The sequence below is a fragment of the Camellia sinensis genome, chromosome 4 (assembly GCF_055761805.1).
Source record: "Camellia sinensis isolate YWXY chromosome 4, ASM5576180v1, whole genome shotgun sequence".
Taxonomy (NCBI): domain Eukaryota; kingdom Viridiplantae; phylum Streptophyta; class Magnoliopsida; order Ericales; family Theaceae; genus Camellia; species Camellia sinensis.
The window spans coordinates 205,718,972-205,740,488 of NC_138964.1; the positions used below are offsets into that span (position 1 = coordinate 205,718,972).

Below are 21,517 nucleotides of genomic sequence, written 5' to 3' on the forward strand. Positions count from 1 at the left end.
TCGCGAGGGCGAAGTGAGCTTAGTGGTCTACTTGCTAGCTTTGAGAGTGGTGAGTGTGACAAGACCCAGATTGTATTGCCGAAGGTGGTTTGTGAGTATTCGGATGTCTTTCCCGAAGATCTTGTTAGTTTGCCACCTCACCGAGAGATAGAGTTCTCTATTGATCTAGTGCCCGGCACGGCGCCGATTTCTATGGCACCTTACCGTTTTGCTCCAGCAGAGTTGGTTGAGTTGAAAGTTCAGCTCCAGGAATTGCTAGATAAGGGTTTTGTTCGCCCTAGTGTTTCACCGTGGGGAGCACCGGCCCTCTTTGCTAAAAAGAAAGATGGTGCCTTGAGATTGTGTATAGACTACCGGAAGTTGAATCGGGCTACGGTTAAGAATAAGTACCCTATGCCCCGTATAGATGATTTGTTTGACCAGTTGAAGGGTTCCCGTTGTTTCTCTAAGATAGACTTGAGATCGGGTTACCACCGGTTGAGGGTCAGGGAAGAGGATATTCCGAAGACGGCATTCCGTACGCGGTATGGCCATTATGAGTTTCTGGTGATGCCATTTGGGCTTACCAATGCACCGGCAGTCTTTATGGACTTGATGAACCGGATTTTCCGGGAGTTCTTAGATCGATTTGTGGTTGTCTTCGTGGACGACATTCTTATCTATTCACCTTCTGGGGAGGAGCACGAGGAACACTTGAGAGTGGTGCTTGAGTTGCTTAGAGCCCATAGGCTGTATGCCAAGTTTGGGAAGTGTGAGTTCTGGCTGAGGGAAGTCAAATTCTTAGGCCACGTGGTATCCAGGGAAGGAGTGTCTGTTGATACATCCAAGGTAGAGGCAGTGCAGGATTGGGCACAGCCTAAGAGTGTGTTCGAGATCCGCAGTTTTCTGGGATTGGCTGGGTATTACCGTCGGTTTGTGAAAGATTTCTCCAGGCTAGCGTCACCGTTGACTAGACTGACTCGGAAGGGAGTCAAGTTTGTGTGGAGTGAGACTTGTGAAAAGTCGTTCCAAGAGCTAAAAGTTAGATTGACCACCGCTCCGGTGTTGATTATTCCGGAGAGAGGGTTGGGTTATGCGGTTTATTGTGATGCCTCACGAGAGGGTTTGGGTTGTGTGTTGATGCAAGAGGGGAGCGTGGTAGCTTATGGCTCACGTCAGTTGAAAATACACGAGAAGAATTACCCTACACACGACCTAGAGTTAGCGGCTGTGATCTCTGCCTTGAAAATCTGGAGGCACTACCTTTATGGTGAGAAGTTCGAGGTGTTCTCGGACCACAAGAGTTTAAAGTATCTGTTTACACAGAGAGACTTGAATTTGAGGCAGAGAAGGTGGATGGAGTTCATTGAGGATTATGATTTTGAGCTGCATTATCATCCGGGAAAGGCCAATGTTATGGCCGATGCCCTTAGTAGGAAATCCATTAGTGATGTAGCTAGTATAGCCATCCGAGAATGGGAGATGTTGGGAGCACTTGGGGAGTTTGATTTACTTCTGAGTGAATCCGTTGAGGCTGCGGCCTTGTTTTCTGTTGTTGCGCAGCCTACACTTGTGACACGAGTGTTAGAGGCACAGAGAGGTGACCTTGAGGTAGAATCCTTCCGAGAGAAGATCTCCAGTGGGAAGGTTGAGAAGGGTTTGACGGTGTATCCCGACCTGAGTGTGAGATACCGAGACCGTTTGTTTGTTCCGGAGTCTTGCCGAGAGGAAGTACTCCGAGAGTTCCATCATTCGCGCCTTGCGGTGCATCCGGGAGGTACTAAGATGTATCAGGATTTGGGTCGCCAGTTTTGGTGGCGGGGTATGAAGAGGGATGTGGCTGTTTTCGTATCGAAGTGCCTTACTTGCCAGCAAGTGAAGGCCGAGCATCAGAGGCCAGCGGGTTTGTTGCAACCCTTGCCTATTGCCGAATGGAAGTGGGAGCATGTCACTATGGACTTCGTTGTAGGTCTTCCGAGGACTCAGCGGGGTAGTGATGCTATTTGGGTGGTTATAGACCGGTTGACTAAGTCGGCGCACTTCATTCCTATGCGCGTGAGAGATTCAGTAGATCATCTTGCCGACTTGTATATTCGGGACATAGTGAGATTGCACGGGGTCCCAGTGACGATCGTCTCAGATAGAGATCCTCGTTTTACCGCCAGGTTGTGGCAGAGTTTGCAGAGTGCCTTGGGCACTAAGTTGACCTTTAGTACGGCTTATCATCCTCAGACTAACGGGCAGTCCGAGCGTACTATTCAGATCCTCGAGGATATGCTTCGGGGTTGTGTCCTGGACTTCAGTGGGACGTGGGAGAGGCACTTACCCTTGGTAGAGTTTGCCTACAACAACAGTTTTCAGTCTAGCATCGGTATGGCACCGTTTGAGGCCTTGTATGGCCGACCGTGCAGGTCTCCAGTATGTTGGGCCGAGGTGGGTGATGCACCTTTGTTGGGTCCGGAGTTGGTTAGGGAGACGACGGAGAAAGTTGAGCTTATCCGTAGGAGGCTTGTTACAGCCCAGAGTCGTCAAAAAGCTTATGCCGACCGTAGGAGGAGACCTTTGGCGTTTGAGGTAGGTGATCATGTCTTTCTGAAGATATCACCTAGGCGAGGCTTGATGAGGTTTGGGAAGAGTGGGAAGTTATCCCCTCGGTTCATTGGTCCTTTTGAGATTCTCGAGAGGATTGGCGAGGTTGCTTATCGGTTAACCTTACCGCCGCAGTTGTCCGGAGTGCATGACGTGTTTCATGTGAGTATGCTTTGGAAGTATGAACCGGATCCATCACATGTGTTGGATTGGACCGATTTAGAGGTAGATGAGGATGCCTCGTATGAGGAGAGACCGGTTCGGGTCTTGGATAGGCGGGATCAAGTCCTGCGTGACAAGACCATTCCTTTGGTGAAAGTCTTGTGGAAACATCACGGAGTGGAGGAAGCCACTTGGGAACGTGAGTTGGAAGTCCGCGAAAAATATCCGGACTTGTTTGTTGATATGTAATCTTGTATTTAGATTTTGAACTATTGTTGAACTTAAGAGCTTTTATATATGTCTTAAGCAAGGTTCTGAAAAACGGTTGCGGTCGCCGTAAAGGTGGCGGTGACGCGGTTGCGGTTGCGGGGTGTAAAGGCCGTAGTGTAACGGTTGCGGTACCCGGAACCGTGAATTTTTTTTATTTTTTGCACAATTTGAAAAAAACTTACCGATACGCATATTTTTTTTCCATAATCATATTTATTGAGTTAAAAATAAACATTGATCAATTTTTATAAATTTTTAAGTATGATCCAATATATTTCATATTTTTAAATCACTATAAACTGAGTTTTTTACATTTTATTTTAATAATTAATGACTTTATATTTTACAAAAAATCAATCACTAACTATTATATATAAGATAAATAATGACAAAAGTAAAAGAATAAATAAGAGCCTAAATATATATATATATATATATATACATATTTTAACCCAACCAAATAGATAATAACCACACTTATTATTATTATTATTATTTTCAAACAATATATAGATAGACATACACAAACAAAATGGTTTAGTTATAGCAGCTGAATAGAATAGCATACATCTTATAGTTTCAACAAATCAATAATATGTTCTTCATCTTCCCTCTTCTCTCTCTCTCTATCTCTTGCTCCTCTATTTTCTCTCTTTATCTTCCCTCTTCTCTCTATCTCTCTTCTCCCATTTTCAACTTTTTTTTGTGTTTTTTTTAAAGAAACAGTTTGGAACCGTTACGTAACGGTGCGTAACAGGCCGTTACGGCTGTTACGGCACCGTTACGACCGCTACAGCAGCCGCTACGGCCGACGCACCTGTGAATCTCAATCACACTGCAAAAGCGGCCGTAACGGGTGGCGGTAACAGCCAAAACCGTTACGTAACGGTTGCGGCCGCTTTTTAAAACCTTGGTCTTAAGTTGTGAAACATTGAAAATGTTTGGTTTATTGGAAGTATGTTTTGGGAACTTGCCTCATGTGGAAGTTGAATGTAACATTATATCTGTTGAATATATTGTTGAAATTGGAAAGGAAATGCGTAATGTTGATGCATGTTGAAAGTACATATGTTGTTTACATGTTGTGAAGTGCCTCTTGTTAAAGGGAGGGGGTGACCGGTAATGGGTCGAATTGTTGAATGTTAAAATGTAACATTGTTTAAAATGGAGGAAAACTTATTTTTGAAAACTTGTGCTTAATTTCGAGGACGAAATTCTTTAAGGGGGGGAGGTTATAGCGATCCCGGGTTTACCCTTGTTGTACAGTGATCCGGACTTGTGTCTGTGGATGTTGGTAGTTGATTATTATCTTGTTTACATCCTTTTACTTCGTATTTGAGTTATAGGATGTGTTGGGCAGGTTTGTTACAGGTTGGTTGAGTTTAGAAACCAAAACTAGTTGCCCAGATTTTGACCTGTCCGCTCGAGCGGGGGTTTTGGCGCTCGAGCGGGAATTGCACCCATCCAGTATTTTCTGTGCAGTGTTGGACGCTCGAGCGTGGTATTGGCCGCTCGAGCGGGGTTGTGTGAGTGCCGCTCGAGCGGGGAGTTGGAAGCTCGAGCGGAGACCTGGTTCTGTAAAAGTTCTGGGAGTGTGTATCCGCCGCTCGAGCGGGATTGTTGACGCTCGAGCGGGAGTCTGTGAGTGACTCTCGAGCGGGGTGTTTGACGCTCGAGCGGGTCGACTGGGTTTACGTTCCGTGTTTTGACTTTTCAAATCACTTTTTCACTTTCTCTTCTCTCTCCTACTTTTCCAAAAACACCATTGTTGAGCCTCTCACTCTAGAACTCTACCTTCTCTCTAGGTTTTGATCTAGTATGAGTGATTTGCTCATCTTTGGCCTTTACAAAAAAGTTGTTGATCGTCGAGGGCTACATTTTAATTTGAAAATTTTGAGATTTGGAGCACGTTGGGTTTTGTCATCTTCTCCCTTGGGGCTCCGAATTTGAGGTAGGGATATCCTACTCCTCTCTATGAATTTTGTCTTTAAATTTTGGTATTTGGAGATGTTGGGGTTGGTTTGGTAATTTTGTGAAAGTTTGGGGCTTTTGTGTTATTTTACAAAAGTTGGGGTTTTATTTATAATAAACCTAGATGTATGTTTGGTATAGAGAAATGGAATAAATGTTGAATCATTGATGAAAATGGGACCTAAGGGTTGAAATGGTAATTACGGAAAATGACCTAATTACATTATTTGATTAATTGGGATAATTAATTGTGAGAAATGAGGAAATGAAATGGAATTGTTGAGATTGGGAGTGCATGGGGTTAAAAGGTGTAGTTGGTTTGTTTATCACACACCGAATTGAAATGTTGATTGAATATCCATTTGTGCATTTATTTTCTGTTTAGAAATAATTCATTGGGCTATCGGTGGAGGATAGTCGTGATTGTTGTAGACAATGCATGATGATTAGGCAAACGAAAACTAATCAATGGAATGTGTCATGGAATTTGACGGTTGATAGAATACATTAACTGTATGTATTGAGTGATTGTATATAGAACCAATGTGTTTGTATACGTTATGTGTAGAGGAGGAGATGGGGGATGTACTCCGCGGTTTAGGGGAAGATGGGGGATGTACCTCTAAACCGGATAGCGTTGGGAGGAGATAGGGGATGAACTCCGTAGATACAGCTCATATGCTTGTCTAGAGAAGTGAAGATAGAGCTCTTATGCTTATCTTTATGAAGTGTGGATATAGCTTATATGCTTATCTGTGAATGTGGGATATTGTAGTTATACATATCTGTTGAGAATGTGGATATAGCTTATATGCTTATCTGTGAATGTGGGATATAGTTTTTATACATATCTGTTGAGATGATGATAGAGCTAATATGCTTATCTGTTGAAAAAGGGAAAATGAAAAGTAACTTGGACTCATAAGTCGTATGACATAAATATGTGATTTATGTGAATGTATCAGTGTTGCCCATCTATCAATTGCTAATCTTTTAGACATTGTTCATGGTTGGTTTAGTGTATTTCTACTGGGCTGTGGCTCACCCTATATGGGAATATCATTTTCAGGTACAGGTAGCATGCCACCTCCAAGGACATAGCTTGGGAGGCTAGAGGCGGACATACTTTTGTCGTTTTATTTTTGATGTATTACATGTAAATTCAAGCCAAGGGCTAAATATGTAAATGAGTTAGTACTCTTTTGTTGTAACCAAGTGTTAACTTGGAAAGCTGTAAGCCCATAGGGCATTTTGCTTTTGTTATTAACATGTAATACTTTTGTAATGAAACTCTGATGAATGTAAGGTTGTGGGACTTTTATATATCAATGCATATTTATTTGATGGGTTTAATGTAGTTTTTTTTTTAGGGCGTTACAACTTGGTATCAGAGCGTACCGGGTTCGAACACTTTGGGTACGTGGGAAGTGATTAGGATCACAATGGGTTTGTCTCGCTTGATAGAGACTTAGATGTAGTGTCATATGCTATGTGCTTAATTGATAACATGCTTATGTGACTATGTGGGTATGAGATTTAATTTCTAGGATGTTGATTGGATCCTTGGGTTTCTGGGAGTCTTGTTGGAAAAGCACTTGATCAATGCTGTTTCTAACCGGAACTCTAGTAAAGCCTCGGGACTATCATTATCCGGAAATGAAATTCGTAAGTGATTATGTGTTTATGTGCTTACGTGGAGTGAATTACAGTTGTCCATGCATTAGGACGTGAGTGTTTAGTTTCGGCACATTTATGAATGTGCTAACGTTCTGTATTACCTTTATTAGGATGTCAGGACGAGGAAGAGGTGCTAGGCGTGGTAGGCCTGCGAGGCAGGAGGTACCGTTACCGGAGGAGGTTCTGGCAGTGCAGGAGGGAGTTGGTCAGGCCAATGTGGCCGAGCCAGTGGGTCAGCAGGCCATGGGTGCCTTGGCCAGAGAGATAGCAGGAGCTTTGGGTATTCTTAGAGCTGGGAATCAGGCAGCAGAGGCAGGGCCTTCTTTCTTGAAGAGGGAGTTTTTCCGGTCAAATCCGGATGAGTTTATCGGGGATCCGAAGGAGCCACTGAAGGCTGATGAGTGGCTAGAGCAAATGAGTAAGACGTTCGAGATGCTTGGCATCGAGGACGGAGCACTGAAAGTGACCTTGGCATCCTTCCAGCTGAAGGGAGATGCGGGTTAATGGTGGAAGTACGAGAAGGCTCGTGTTGGTGGTACATGGGAGACGTTTGTGAATGCTTTTCAGGAGAGGTTTTGGCCGCAGTTGAGTGCCACTTCGGGAGCGTCGGGTTCTAGACAGACGCAGAGTTTTCAGCCAGCTCAGTCTGTGCAGGCCTCGAGGGCCAATCCAGGGGCTTCGTCGTCCCAGTCAGTGCAACAGTCGTATGCTCCTAGAGGTGAGCAGGTAGACCAGGGGCCTACAGGGCGCGTGTATGCTGTTACCGCGCAGGATTTAGTACCGGCTCCATCGGTAGTGAGAGGTACTTTTCTGTTTTGCAACTCGGTTGCTAGTGTGTTGATTGACACGGGTGCATCTCATTCTTTTGTATCTGCTGCATTTGCATCTGTTTTGGAATTGGAGTTAGCACAGTTAGCATCTCCTATTTGTGTAGTGTCACCTCTTGGTGGTGAGTTGATCCTGAAACAAGGTGTTAGAGGTTGTGATATAGAGGTCGCCGACCATAGGCTTCCTTCTCCGTTTGTTGTCATGCCCATGAAGGGTTTTGATGTTATTTTGGGTATGGACTGGCTATCGTCATACCGGGCTGTTATCGATTGCTACCGCCAGAGGGTCACGTTATGTACCTTGAGCGGGGAGTGGTTCCATTTCTTGGGAGACCGGGTTGGTAGTGTTTGGCCACCGGGGTATGATTCGCGAGGGCGAAGTGAGCTTAGTGGTCTACTTGCTAGCTTTGAGAGTGGTGAGTGTGACAAGACCCAGATTGTATTGCCGAAGGTGGTTTGTGAGTATTCGGATGTCTTTCCCGAAGATCTTGTTAGTTTGCCACCTCACCGAGAGATAGAGTTCTCTATTGATCTAGTGCCCGGCACGGCGCCGATTTCTATGGCACCTTACCGTTTTGCTCCAGCAGAGTTGGTTGAGTTGAAAGTTCAGCTCCAGGAATTGCTAGATAAGGGTTTTGTTCGCCCTAGTGTTTCACCGTGGGGAGCACCGGCCCTCTTTGCTAAAAAGAAAGATGGTGCCTTGAGATTGTGTATAGACTACCGGAAGTTGAATCGGGCTACGGTTAAGAATAAGTACCCTATGCCCCGTATAGATGATTTGTTTGACCAGTTGAAAGGTTCCCGTTGTTTCTCTAAGATAGACTTGAGATCGGGTTACCACCGGTTGAGGGTCAGGGAAGAGGATATTCCGAAGACGGCATTCCGTACGCGGTATGGCCATTATGAGTTTCTGGTGATGCCATTTGGGCTTACCAATGCACCGGCATTCTTTATGGACTTGATGAACCGGATTTTCCGGGAGTTCTTAGATCGATTTGTGGCTGTCTTCGTGGACAACATTCTTATCTATTCACCTTCTGGGGAGGAGCACGAGGAACACTTGAGAGTGGTGCTTGAGTTGCTTAGAGCCCATAGGCTGTATGCCAAGTTTGGGAAGTGTGAGTTCTGGCTGAGGGAAGTCAAATTCTTAGGCCACGTGGTATCCAGGGAAGGAGTGTCTGTTGATACATCCAAGGTAGAGGCAGTGCAGGATTGGGCACAGCCTAAGAGTGTGTTCGAGATCCGCAGTTTTCTGGGATTGGCTGGGTATTACCGTCGGTTTGTGAAAGATTTCTCCAGGCTAGCGTCACCGTTGACTAGACTGACTCGGAAGGGAGTCAAGTTTGTGTGGAGTGAGACTTGTGAAAAGTCGTTCCAAGAGCTAAAAGTTAGATTGACCACCGCTCCGGTGTTGATTATTCCGGAGAGAGGGTTGGGTTATGCGGTTTATTGTGATGCCTCACGAGAGGGTTTGGGTTGTGTGTTGATGCAAGAGGGGAGCGTGGTAGCTTATGGCTCACGTCAGTTGAAAATACACGAGAAGAATTACCCTACACACGACCTAGAGTTAGCGGCTGTGATCTCTGCCTTGAAAATCTGGAGGCACTACCTTTATGGTGAGAAGTTCGAGGTGTTCTCGGACCACAAGAGTTTAAAGTATCTGTTTACACAGAGAGACTTGAATTTGAGGCAGAGAAGGTGGATGGAGTTCATTGAGGATTATGATTTTGAGCTGCATTATCATCCGGGAAAAGCCAATGTTGTGGCCGATGCCCTTAGTAGGAAATCCATTAGTGATGTAGCTAGTATAGCCATCCGAGAATGGGAGATGTTGGGAGCACTTGGGGAGTTTGATTTACTTCTGAGTGAATCCGTTGAGGCTGCGGCCTTGTTTTCTGTTGTTGCGCAGCCTACACTTGTGACACGAGTGTTAGAGGCACAGAGAGGTGACCTTGAGGTAGAATCCTTCCGAGAGAAGATCTCCAGTGGGAAGGTTGAGAAGGGTTTGACGGTGTATCCCGACCTGAGTGTGAGATACCGAGACCGTTTGTTTGTTCCGGAGTCTTGCCGAGAGGAAGTACTCCGAGAGTTCCATCATTCGCGCCTTGCGGTGCATCCGGGAGGTACTAAGATGTATCAGGATTTGGGTCGCCAGTTTTGGTGGCGGGGTATGAAGAGGGATGTGGCTGTTTTCGTATCGAAGTGCCTTACTTGCCAGCAAGTGAAGGCCGAGCATCAGAGGCCAGCGGGTTTGTTGCAACCCTTGCCTATTGCCGAATGGAAGTGGGAGCATGTCACTATGGACTTCGTTGTAGGTCTTCCGAGGACTCAGCGGGGTAGTGATGCTATTTGGGTGGTTATAGACCGGTTGACTAAGTCGGCGCACTTCATTCCTATGCGCGTGAGAGATTCAGTAGATCATCTTGCCGACTTGTATATTCGGGACATAGTGAGATTGCACGGGGTCCCAGTGACGATCGTCTCAGATAGAGATCCTCGTTTTACCGCCAGGTTGTGGCAGAGTTTGCAGAGTGCCTTGGGCACTAAGTTGACCTTTAGTACGGCTTATCATCCTCAGACTGACGGGCAGTCCGAGCGTACTATTCAGATCCTCGAGGATATGCTTCGGGGTTGTGTCCTGGACTTCAGTGGGACGTGGGAGAGGCACTTACCCTTGGTAGAGTTTGCCTACAACAACAGTTTTCAGTCTAGCATCGGTATGGCACCGTTTGAGGCCTTGTATGGCCGACCGTGTAGGTCTCCAGTATGTTGGGCCGAGGTGGGTGATGCACCTTTGTTGGGTCCGGAGTTGGTTAGGGAGACGACGGAGAAAGTTGAGCTTATCCGTAGGAGGCTTGTTACAGCCCAGAGTCGTCAAAAAGCTTATGCCGACCGTAGGAGGAGACCTTTGGCGTTTGAGGTAGGTGATCATGTCTTTCTGAAGATATCACCTAGGCGAGGCTTGATGAGGTTTGGGAAGGGTGGGAAGTTATCCCCTCGGTTCATTGGTCCTTTTGAGATTCTCGAGAGGATTGGCGAGGTTGCTTATCGGTTAGCCTTACCGCCGCAGTTGTCCGGAGTGCATGACGTGTTTCATGTAAGTATGCTTCGGAAGTATGAACCGGATCCATCGCATGTGTTGGATTGGACCGATTTAGAGGTAGATGAGGATGCCTCGTATGAGGAGAGACCGGTTCGGGTCTTGGATAGGCGGGATCAAGTCCTGCGTGGCAAGACCATTCCTTTGGTGAAAGTCTTGTGGAAACATCACGGAGTGGAGGAAGCCACTTGGGAACGTGAGTTGGAAGTCCGCGAAAAATATCCGGACTTGTTCGTTGATATGTAATCTTGTATTTAGATTTTGAACTATTGTTGAACTTAAGAGCTTTTATATATGTCTTAAGTTGTGAAACATTGAAAATGTTTGGTTTATTGGAAGTATGTTTTGGGAACTTGCCTCATATGGAAGTTGAATGTAACATTATATCTGTTGAATATATTGTTGAAATTGGAAAGGAAATGCGTAATGTTGATGCATGTTGAAAGTACATATGTTGTTTACATATTGTGAAGTGCCTCTTGTTAAAGGGAGGGGGTGACCGGTAATGGGTTGAATTGTTGAATGTTAAAATGTAACATTGTTTAAAATGGAGGAAAACTTATTTTTGAAAACTTGTACTTAATTTCGAGGACGAAATTCTTTAAGGGGGGGAGGTTATAGCGATCCCGGGTTTACCCTTGTTGTATAGTGATCCGGACTTGTGTCTGTGGATGTTGGTAGTTGATTATTATCTTGTTTACATCCTTTTACTTCGTATTTGAGTTATAGGATGTGTTGGGCAGGTTTGTTACAGGTTGGTTGAGTTTAGAAACCAAAACTAGTTACCCAGATTTTGACCTGTCCGCTCGAGCGGGGGTTTTGGCGCTCGAGCGGGAATTGCACCCATCCAGTATTTTCTGTGCAGTATTGGACGCTCGAGCGTGGTATTGGCCGCTCGAGCGGGGTTGTGTGAGTGCCGCTCGAGCGGGGAGTTGGAAGCTCGAGCGGAGACCTGGTTCTGTAAAAGTTCTGGGAGTGTGTATCCGCCACTCGAGCGGGATTGTTGACGCTCGAGCGGGAGTCTGTGAGTGACGCTCGAGCGGGGTGTTTGACGCTCGAGCGGGTCGACTGGGTTTAAGTTCCGTGTTTTGACTTTTCAAATCACTTTTTCACTTTCTCTTCTCTCTCCTACTTTTCCAAAAACACCATTGTTGAGCCTCTCACTCTAGAACTCTACCTTCTCTCTAGGTTTTGATCTAGTATGAGTGATTTGCTCATCTTTGGCCTTTACAAAAAAGTTGTTGATCGTCGGGGGCTACATTTTAATCTGAAATTTTCGAGATTTGGAGCACGTTGGGTTTTGTCATCTTCTCCCTTGGGGCTCCGAATTTGAGGTAGGGATATCCTACTCCTCTCTATGGATTTTGTCTTTAAATTTTGGTATTTGGAGATGTTGGGGTTGGTTTGGTAATTTTGTGAAAGTTTGGGGCTTTTGTGTTATTTTACAAAAGTTGGGGTTTTATTTATAATAAACCTAGATGTATGTTTGGTATAGAGAAATGGAATAAATGTTGAATCATTGATGAAAATGGGACCTAAGGGTTGAAATGGTAATTACGGAAAATGACCTAATTACATTATTTGATTAATTGGGATAATTAATTGTGAGAAATAAGGAAATGAAATGGAATTGTTGAGATTGGGAGTGCATGGGGTTAAAAGGTGTAGTTGGTTTGTTTATCACACACCGAATTGAAATGTTGATTGAATATCCATTTGTGCATTTATTTTCTGTTTAGAAATAATTGCTTTGGACTATCGGTGGAGGATAGTCGTGATTGTTGTAGACAATGCATGATGATTAGGCAAACGAAAACTAATCAATGGAATGTGTCATGGAATTTGACGGTTGATAGAATACATTAACTGTATGTATTGAGTGATTGTATATAGAACCAATGTGTTTGTATACGTTATGTGTAGAGGAGGAGATGGGGGATGTACTCCGCGGTTTAGGGGAAGATGGGGGATGTACCTCTAAACCGGATAGCGTTGGGAGGAGATAGGGGATGAACTCCGTAGATACAGCTCATATGCTTGTCTAGAGAAGTGAAGATAGAGCTCTTATGCTTATCTTTGTGAAGTGTGGATATAGCTTATATGCTTATCTGTGAATGTGGGATATTGTAGTTATACATATCTGTTGAGAATGTGGATATAGCTTATATGCTTATCTGTGAATGTGGGATATAGTTTTTATACATATCTGTTGAGATGATGATAGAGCTAATATGCTTATCTGTTGAAAAAGGGAAAATGAAAAGTAACTTGGACTCATAAGTCGTATGACATAAATATGTGATTTATGTGAATGTATCAGTGTTGGCCATCTATCAATTGCTAATCTTTTAGTCATTGTTCATGGTTGGTTTAGTGTATTTCTACTGGGCTGTGGCTCACCCTATATGGGAATATCATTTTCAGGTACAGGTAGCATGCCACCTCCAAGGACATAGCTTGGGAGGCTAGAGGCGGACATACTTTTGTCGTTTTATTTTTGATGTATTACATGTAAATTCAAGCCAAGGGCTAAATATGTAAATGAGTTAGTACTCTTTTGTTGTAACCAAGTGTTAACTTGGAAAGCTGTAAGCCCGTAGGGCATTTTGCTTTTGTTGTTAACATGTAATACTTTTGTAATGAAACTCTGATGAATGTAAGGTTGTGGGACTTTTATATATCAATGCATATTTATTTGATGGGTTTAATGTAGTTTTTTTTTAGGGCGTTACACAACTCATTTTGATAAATTATTTAAATTGTTTAACTCATTTTGGTGGCGGAAAATGATTTGTAAGGTATTAGTTTCTATGTGATTTTATCTATGTGATTTTTGATAAATTGTTTATCTATGTGATTTTTTTATTAATTTCTTGAATGAGCTCAATACAATTCAGTAGAGCTTAAGCTATCAATATGTTTAATTCCTAACAATAATGTAGGAGCCATTGAAGAAACTTTCAATAGGCTTTGATAGTCAAATATGCCGATTTTTTGACTTTTTTTGGTCCTTACTTTGTTGGTTTTTGGATTTTCTAGGTGTTTGATTATTGAAAAAAATAGAGGATAATTTCATGGCTTCTGAAATTGTGAGATTGGGGTGGTTGAGTTTGATTTTATTAAATTACAGAGGATAATTTCATAGCTTCTGAAATTGTGAGATTGAGTTTGTCCACTTCAGGTGCAATAATATATATTTGTTGACTTTACTACTACACATGTTTCTACTCATTTGCATCCTTTGCCAAGTTGGGATGATGTGGCATGTTGGACAATTTTAATATTTATTAATTTGTAAGAAAAATAGTAAGATTCATTACTATTTTCTTTTGATGTTGTTTGGATTCAGATTGTGTTACCAATACCTGAAAATGTTTGGAGTTAAATTATTATTTTCAAACTGTGGATTTATTGTAAATCTTTTGTTATTTGTTAATTTCAATAAATACATTCTTGGAAACACAACTCTTTTTGGTGGCAGAAAATAATTGTTGGGTTATTAGTTTGTCATATGTGTGATTTTTTTTTCTAGTGTGATTTTTTATTAATTCCTTGAATGAGATATTTTATCATATGAATTAACTGTGGATTTCAAAATGATTGATGATTTTTTATTAGTTTGTCATATGAATTAACTTTATAAATTTTGCAGTTCCATTTAAACTTCTTTTAGTTCAATTAAATTCAACAAAGCTTAAGCCATCGATAGGTTTGATTCCATTTAAGTATCGATTGATTGCTTCATTTGGTTTCACTTGGTGAATTAAAATAACTTTTGTATTTACATAAGTTATGTATTCCAAAACCTTTACAGGTTAACTTTTGTATTATGTATTACTGGATTAATATGTATTTACTGAAGTCAACTTTTGTATTACAGGTTTTGGCAATATTAAGCTGGAACGACCTCTAACATTATGGATAATGTAAGTTGTCTTTTTTAAAAACGTTGGTACATAGATTTTAAAAAAACTTTTGTATTATAGGTTCTGATTATAAACTGTAATATTCGTTCCCTTTACTCATCATCTTATAGGTTCTGATTAAAAAACTTTCCTCATTTTTTATAAACTTTTGTATTATAAATTGACTTTTTTATAAACTTTTGTATTATATGTTCTGATTATATATTGATTAAAAAACTTTCCTCATTTTTTACAGCTAGATGGAGACTTACAACGAACTGTAATATTCGTTCCCTTTACTTATCGTCTTATAAAATTTCATTTTGTGTACATATCAGCTACTTATTTGTTTTTGTATGTATAGGTTCAGTTTCTTCAACAAAGAAATGTCGGTGTAGTGATTCGTGATGAGCATGATTTCAATGTCGTTCGTATTTCTAATGTCAGCCCAAAAATCACTTTCTTATCATTTTTTATTTATTTATTTTTATTTCTTATACTTTGGTTATTTCTTAGACTTTGGTTATTTTTTAAAGGCAATGGAAAAGGAAAATGCAAAGGCAATGTTGAAAGGAAAAGAAAAGGTGTCTTATGCTTCCAAGGGCAAGGGAAAGGAAAATGCATGTCCAGCGGTATAGTTCTTAATGGTTTTTGTAAAGTGTTTTTTTTTTTTTAAAAAAAAAATTGTTAGTTTTCCTATGTTTGTATTTTAAGCCATAGTTGTAGAGTGTTTTTGAAAATGCATGTATAATTATTTATTTTAAACCATAATTGTATTTTTATCTTTTAAACTGTGCACTTTTTTAAGTGTCTCCTGTATATATGTGTAAATCTGCACCACTTTTCAATGTAAGTGGGCAAAAATTTTGAGATAAGAGATAAAGAGAGGAGAGAGAAAATGGGCAAAATTTTTTTTTTTTCCAGCTATGTGAATGGGGATACTTTATGAAGTTCATAAGTTGGTTGAACATTTGTTTGTTTGTATAACAAAACCATACAATTTATTATATAGATTATAAATGACAATTTTGAGTTATGTCATTTTTTTTTTTAGTTATGACCAATTTTCTTCTTTAGTAATGACCTTATTTTAGTTATGCCTCGCATGTTGTTTGATTTTGATGTTTTTTTATTTTTATGTATAGTTATAACTCAAAAAGTATGAAATTATGCTATTTTTTATTTTTATTTTTAGTTCCCTTGTGAGAGGTATCATTTTGACAACTTATTTCACATCTATAAATATAGAGAAGTGCTATTCAAATTTTAAAATAATAATAATAATAAATTTATTGGGTAAATTATGCAAAGGGTCCCTATACTTTACACGATGTGTCAATTTATTTGTTTCAATTTGCTCGATTTTGCCCCTTAATTTAACAGATTGTGTCATTTTAGTCCAATAAATAACGGTTGTCAAGTTTGGTAGACGGAAAGTCTACACAATATGTAAGTTTGGTCCATGTAATTTACACAATGTGTCAATTTAGTCCCTGTTATTTTAATTTGCTCGGTTTTGATAGGAACTAAATTAGCACATTGTGTAAACTACAAGAACCAAATTGACACATAGTTTGACTTTCTGTCCACTAAACTTAATAACCGTTATGTATTGGACTAAAATGACACAATCCGTTAAATTAAGGGCCACTGATTGCAAGGGAAAGCGAAAGGAAAATGCATGTTTAGCGGTATGGTTGTTATTGATTTTGTACAGTTTTTTTAGTTTTTATTTTTATATCTTCATATATTGTATTTTATTTAGCCATAATTGTATTTTATTTTTGAAACTATACACATTTTTTGGTGTCTCCTGTATATTCTTAGGAAAAAAGAAATATATAGAGGATACTTTATGAAGGAATATATAGTGAGAAAGGAATATATAGTGTCTCCTGTAAGTGCATGGGCCCTACAAGAAAATGGGGATACTTTATGAAGCTCATCTGCTAATCGAACATTTGTTCATTACTGTTACAAAACCACACAATTTATTATTATTATTATTATTATTATAAAACTATGGGTAGTCATGGGCAAGAGTATAATACATTTTCTCTAAATTCTTGATATTTTCTTTGGACAGTGGAAAATGGTACTTGATAATATTTGCATTTTAAGCATTCAACGATTTAATATTCATATTTTAGGGACCCAATGGTTATGTTATATCAAGAGCTGTATTAGCTCAACGTGCACGACGAGAACGTGAAAGAAATGAAAATGCATGCTCTGCATATCAATCGAGACACCGCTTGCCACAAGAACGAGAGAGATTAGGAGCATATGTTAAAGACTTTCCTTCATTAACACCGAGTCGTCGCAGTCATGCTTGCCTAGAACAGGGTACAAAGACACTTGCGGATACTTTGTTGGCACAAAAACGAACAATGGTTACACATGCATCCACATGTTCGTTCTCTATGGAAAGTACATCTTTAGCTCGGAATTGGTAAAACATGTTTAATTCTTTAAATAACACTCTTACTTTTTCATGTGTATAAATTTTAATTTATGCACAACAAATATTTGTAGGCCTAATTCTACAGTCACATTTCTTCAAGAGGATCTATGTACAGATGATGAATTAGAAGATATGACTATAAGTACTGCGATTAACACTCAATCACACATGAATTCATGTCGTCATTCTCTCGGCAAGATGGATGTGTTATGTCCTTACTGTTCAGCCTTACATTGGATGGACGAAAAATTAGCACAATCATCTCGAAAGCATCCCCTATTTAAAACTTGTTGTTCAAAAGGAAAGACTAGGCTACCTCTGCTTATGACACCCCCTCCACCGCTTCAAGCATTATATGATGGGGATGATGATCAAGCAAGATCGTTTTGACGTTATACTCGAGTATACAATACAGCCAATGCTTTTACAAGTCTTGGTGTTACATTGGATCCAAGAGTACTAAGGGGAAGCGGCCCTAAACCATTTATTATCCATAGGGAATTGCAACATCGAACAGGATCACTTCTACCACAGCCAGGTCAGGATGCGACTTATGCTCAGTTGTACAGTTATGATCCTGATTCAGCTTTAGAAGTTCGAAATCGTAGAAATCCTCACTTACAAAGGGATGTTCTCAAAACTATTCAAGATAGTTTGTTGCAAGTTAATGCATTCGTAGACAAATTTCGCCAAGCTCATGCAATTTTGAATCAATTATAGTTCAGCAACAGACCGACGACGGTATAACCTACCAACTGCTGATGAGATTGCAATTGTAATACCAGGTGATGGAACCGAGGTTACTGGAATGAGAGATGTTGTTTTACATCTACAGGGAAATAATAAACTGATGCAAATTAATGAATGTCACCCAGCATATTTTCCATTGCATTATGTTTTATTATTCCCGTATGGTGAGCTCGGATGGGAACCTGAGTTGAAATTGTGGGACGTTAAACATGATCGGCCTTCAACTGATCGACTTACTCAAATGGATTTTTATAGTTATCGTTTGTTTGAGCGACCTACAGAGTATTCAACAATTTTGAGAGGTGGAAAACTATTCCAAGAGTTTTTGGTAGATGCTTGGGCTGCAACTGAGCAAAATCGGTTGACGTACTACAAGCTTAATCAAAAAAAAATTCGGGCTGAACTTTACCAAGATTTAAGCGATATCGATCCAGATGACTTGCGACCTAATCAAATTGGTCAAAGGTTTATTTTGCCATCTTCATTTACTGGTAGTCCTAGACATATGTTTGAAATCTTTCAAGATTCAATGGCTATCACGCGATACAACCAGCACCCAGATATTTTTCTCACCATGACTGCAAATCCCAATTGGCCAGAAATTACTTCAGCATTATTACCACACCAAAAAGCTATTGATCGTCCAGATTTGATTGCCCGTGTTTTTGAGCTAAAAATAAAGTGTTTGATGAAGGAGATAGAGACAAACAAAGTGTTCGGTAATAAAGTTGCGCATGTTTTTACAATTGAATTCCAAAAACGAGGCCTACCACATATGCATGCACTTCTCTTTCTTAAAGGTCCAGACAAAATTCGAACAAGTGCTCAAGTAGACAAATTAGTTTGTGCAGAATTTCCAGATCCAAAAGATGATCCTACACTTTTTGAAACTGTCAAGTGTTGCATGGTACATGGACCATGTGGTGCTCGAAATCCCCAAGCACCATGTATGGAAAACGGTAGATGTACTAAGAAATACCCTCGAGCCTTTGCAGAATCAACAACTATGGACCAAGATGGATATCCAATCTATCGTCGTCGTAATAGTAGTCAAGTATATACTGTGAGAGGACAGGAAGTTGATAACAGGGATGTGGTACCATACAATGCATATCTTTCTAAACGGTTCAACTGTCATATAAATGTAGAAGTTTGTGCTGGAGTGAGATGTGTTAAGTATATACATAAGTATATTTACAAGGGTTATGATTGCACAACAATGGTTTTGGGATTGATTAATGAGATCCAACAATATCTTGATGCGAGGTATATTGGACCACCAGAAGCTGCTTGGCGAATATTCGGTCATCATTTGCATGCAGAGATGCCAACAGTTGTTCGCTTGGCACTTCATCTACCTGGAATGCATCGTGTTCTTTTCAATCCTAATGACTCATTGGAAATGATTCTTTCTAAAGCTGCACAACAAAAATCGACTCTTACTGGCTTTTTTGATTATTGTGCTTCCAATGAAAATGAATGCCAATTCACTTACCAAGAATTTCCGCAACATTTTGTTTGGCTCAAGTCAGAACATAGATGGAAACCAAGAGAACATGGATATGCAATTGGTAGAATGTACTTTGCTAGCTCTAACTGTGGTGAAAGATTTTATCTGCGTTTGTTGTTAACTGTTATCAAAGGGCCAAGATCGTTTCAATGTTTACGTACAGTTAACAATGTTTTGCATGAAACGTTTAAATCAGCATGTGTTGCCAGAGGACTCTTAGAAGATGATGAAGAATGGATACAGTGCTTGAAAGAGGCTGCAGTTATGAAAACCAGATATCAATTGAGGAGATTGTTTTGTATTATTCTGACCCAATGTTTTCCACTACAACCACATGCGTTATGGAATCAATTTTCAATGCATATCTGTGATGATCTTGCACATAAGCTTCGTACATTGTTTGCCATTTCTAACCCAACTGAGGCTCAAATTGAAGATTATGGTTTGTATCTTTTGAATCAAATGCTTCAAGAATCAGGAAAGAGTTTAATTGACTTCCCGCCCATGCCACAACCTACAGCAAATTGGAGTGCAACAGTTGGTAACCGATTGATATTCGAACATCAACAACTACATAATGAGGCACAACAGACAGATGTGCAAATTACTATTGATCGCCTCAATAATGGACAACGAACTGCTTATAACGCAATCACCTCTTCAGTCTTTGAAAGTAAAGGGACTATTTTCTTTTTGAATGACGGTGCTGGAACGGGGAAAACATTTTTGTACAATACGATTGCATTAAAATGTCGCAGCCTTGGCCATATTGTTGTTGCTGTGGCTTCATCTGGAATTGCATTATTGCTATTAGTAGGAGGTCGCACTGCACATTCAACATTTTTCATTCCATTAGATGTCTTGGAAAATTCAGTTTGTGGGTTTAGCAAGCAATCATTACAGGCTGAATTGTTTAGAGAAACAAAACTCATAATTTGGGATGAAGTTCCTATGCAACATAGACATTGTGTTGAGGCGGTTGATCGCACACTTCGAGATATTTGTGATTGTGAAAAGCCATTTGGGGGTATCACTGTTGTTCTTGGAGGAGACTTTCGACAAATCTTACCAGTTATAACCAAAGGAGTTCGTGAGCAAATTGTGAATGCATCATTGAGACACTCTGTTTTGTGGAAGGATCTACATGTTTTATCTTTAGATTTGAATATGCGCTTGAATCATGCAAACCTTGGAAATGCTATTTTTGCAAAATTCTTGACGGAGGTAATACTCATTCGAACTTTGATTATACCATTTAAGGATACTTTTATTACACCATTTTTTTAAATTTATTTTATTTTATTTATTAGGTTGGAACCAATCCGCAAGAAATCATTAAAATTCCATCAACAATACACAGATGCCAGGATCTAAAGGAATTACTCTCAGCAGTTTATCCACAATTGGATGTGGCAGATACATCAACCCCATCATTCTTAACGGAACGTACAATTCTTTCTGCACAAAATGATGATGTCAGTGCTATCAATATTGCTGTGTTGAATATTTTTCCAGGGAATACGTATACGTATCTTGCTGCAGATAAGATGGCTGAAGATGATGAAATTGATCCTTCCATTACAAACAAATATCCTAATGAGTTTTTAAATTCATTGGATCCTCCTGGGCTACTAGCTTTTAAGGTAGAGTTGAAAATGGGTTGTCCTATAATGTTATTAAGAAACATTGCATCGAAAGATGGACTGTGTAATGGCACAAGATTGATGGTATCAATGTGCGACACTCGCATAATTGAAGCTCGAATCTTAACTGGAGAGAAGTTTGGCAATTTGGCATTTATACCAAGGATATCGTTGACTCCGTCTTCTGCAGAAATGCCTTTCCGAATGACAAGACGTCAATTTCCAGTTCGATTGGCATACGCTTTGACCATTAACAAATCTCAAGGACAATCTGTGAAATTTGTTGGGGTTGATTTGCGTACACCTGTTTTTAGTCATGGGCAACTATACGTGGCATTATCCAGATGCACATCTTTCAATCGTATAAGTATCCTCCTCTCTAATGATGAGCCAGATTCCACTACAAATATTGTTTACCCTGAAGTTTTGTTATGAAGACCTTTCAGAAATTGATGAGACGTTCATAAGAATTGTGGGAAAGAACAAATTTGAAGACATTATCAAACACATATTTTTGTAAAGTATATACATTTTGTAAAACAGACGATAGCTATGACCCACTTTTTGTAAAGCTTTCCACCTATGTGGACTTTGTTGTATTTCAAATATTTTTGTGAAGCCTTTTATTCCTCTATATTTTTGCATTTCCATAATAGCTAAGTTTGATTTA

At 40.3% G+C, this 21,517-nt stretch overlaps 1 protein-coding gene and 1 long non-coding RNA gene across 2 annotated transcripts in view; both read left to right on the forward strand.

Moving 5' to 3' along the window:
- LOC145823540 (uncharacterized) overlaps positions 1–15,297 on the forward strand; it is a 57,532-nt gene extending 42,235 nt beyond the window's left edge. Inside the window, exons 2-5 of the long non-coding RNA XR_014365825.1 lie at positions 14,456–14,501; positions 14,737–14,760; positions 14,845–14,922; positions 15,017–15,297. This is a non-coding gene — a long non-coding RNA (uncharacterized LOC145823540). The remainder of the gene's footprint in view (positions 1–14,455; positions 14,502–14,736; positions 14,761–14,844; positions 14,923–15,016) is intronic.
- Positions 15,298–16,402: 1,105 nt separating this feature from the next.
- LOC145824396 (uncharacterized) lies at positions 16,403–21,282 on the forward strand. Its single transcript, XM_082924042.1, has 8 exons — positions 16,403–16,453; positions 16,567–16,575; positions 16,631–16,932; positions 17,016–17,086; positions 17,360–17,596; positions 17,730–19,313; positions 19,677–20,428; positions 20,515–21,282. Exons 1-8 carry the CDS (start codon positions 16,403–16,405, stop codon positions 21,280–21,282), a joined length of 3,774 nt encoding a protein of 1,257 aa, XP_082780168.1.
- The last annotated feature ends 235 nt before the right edge of the window (positions 21,283–21,517 follow it).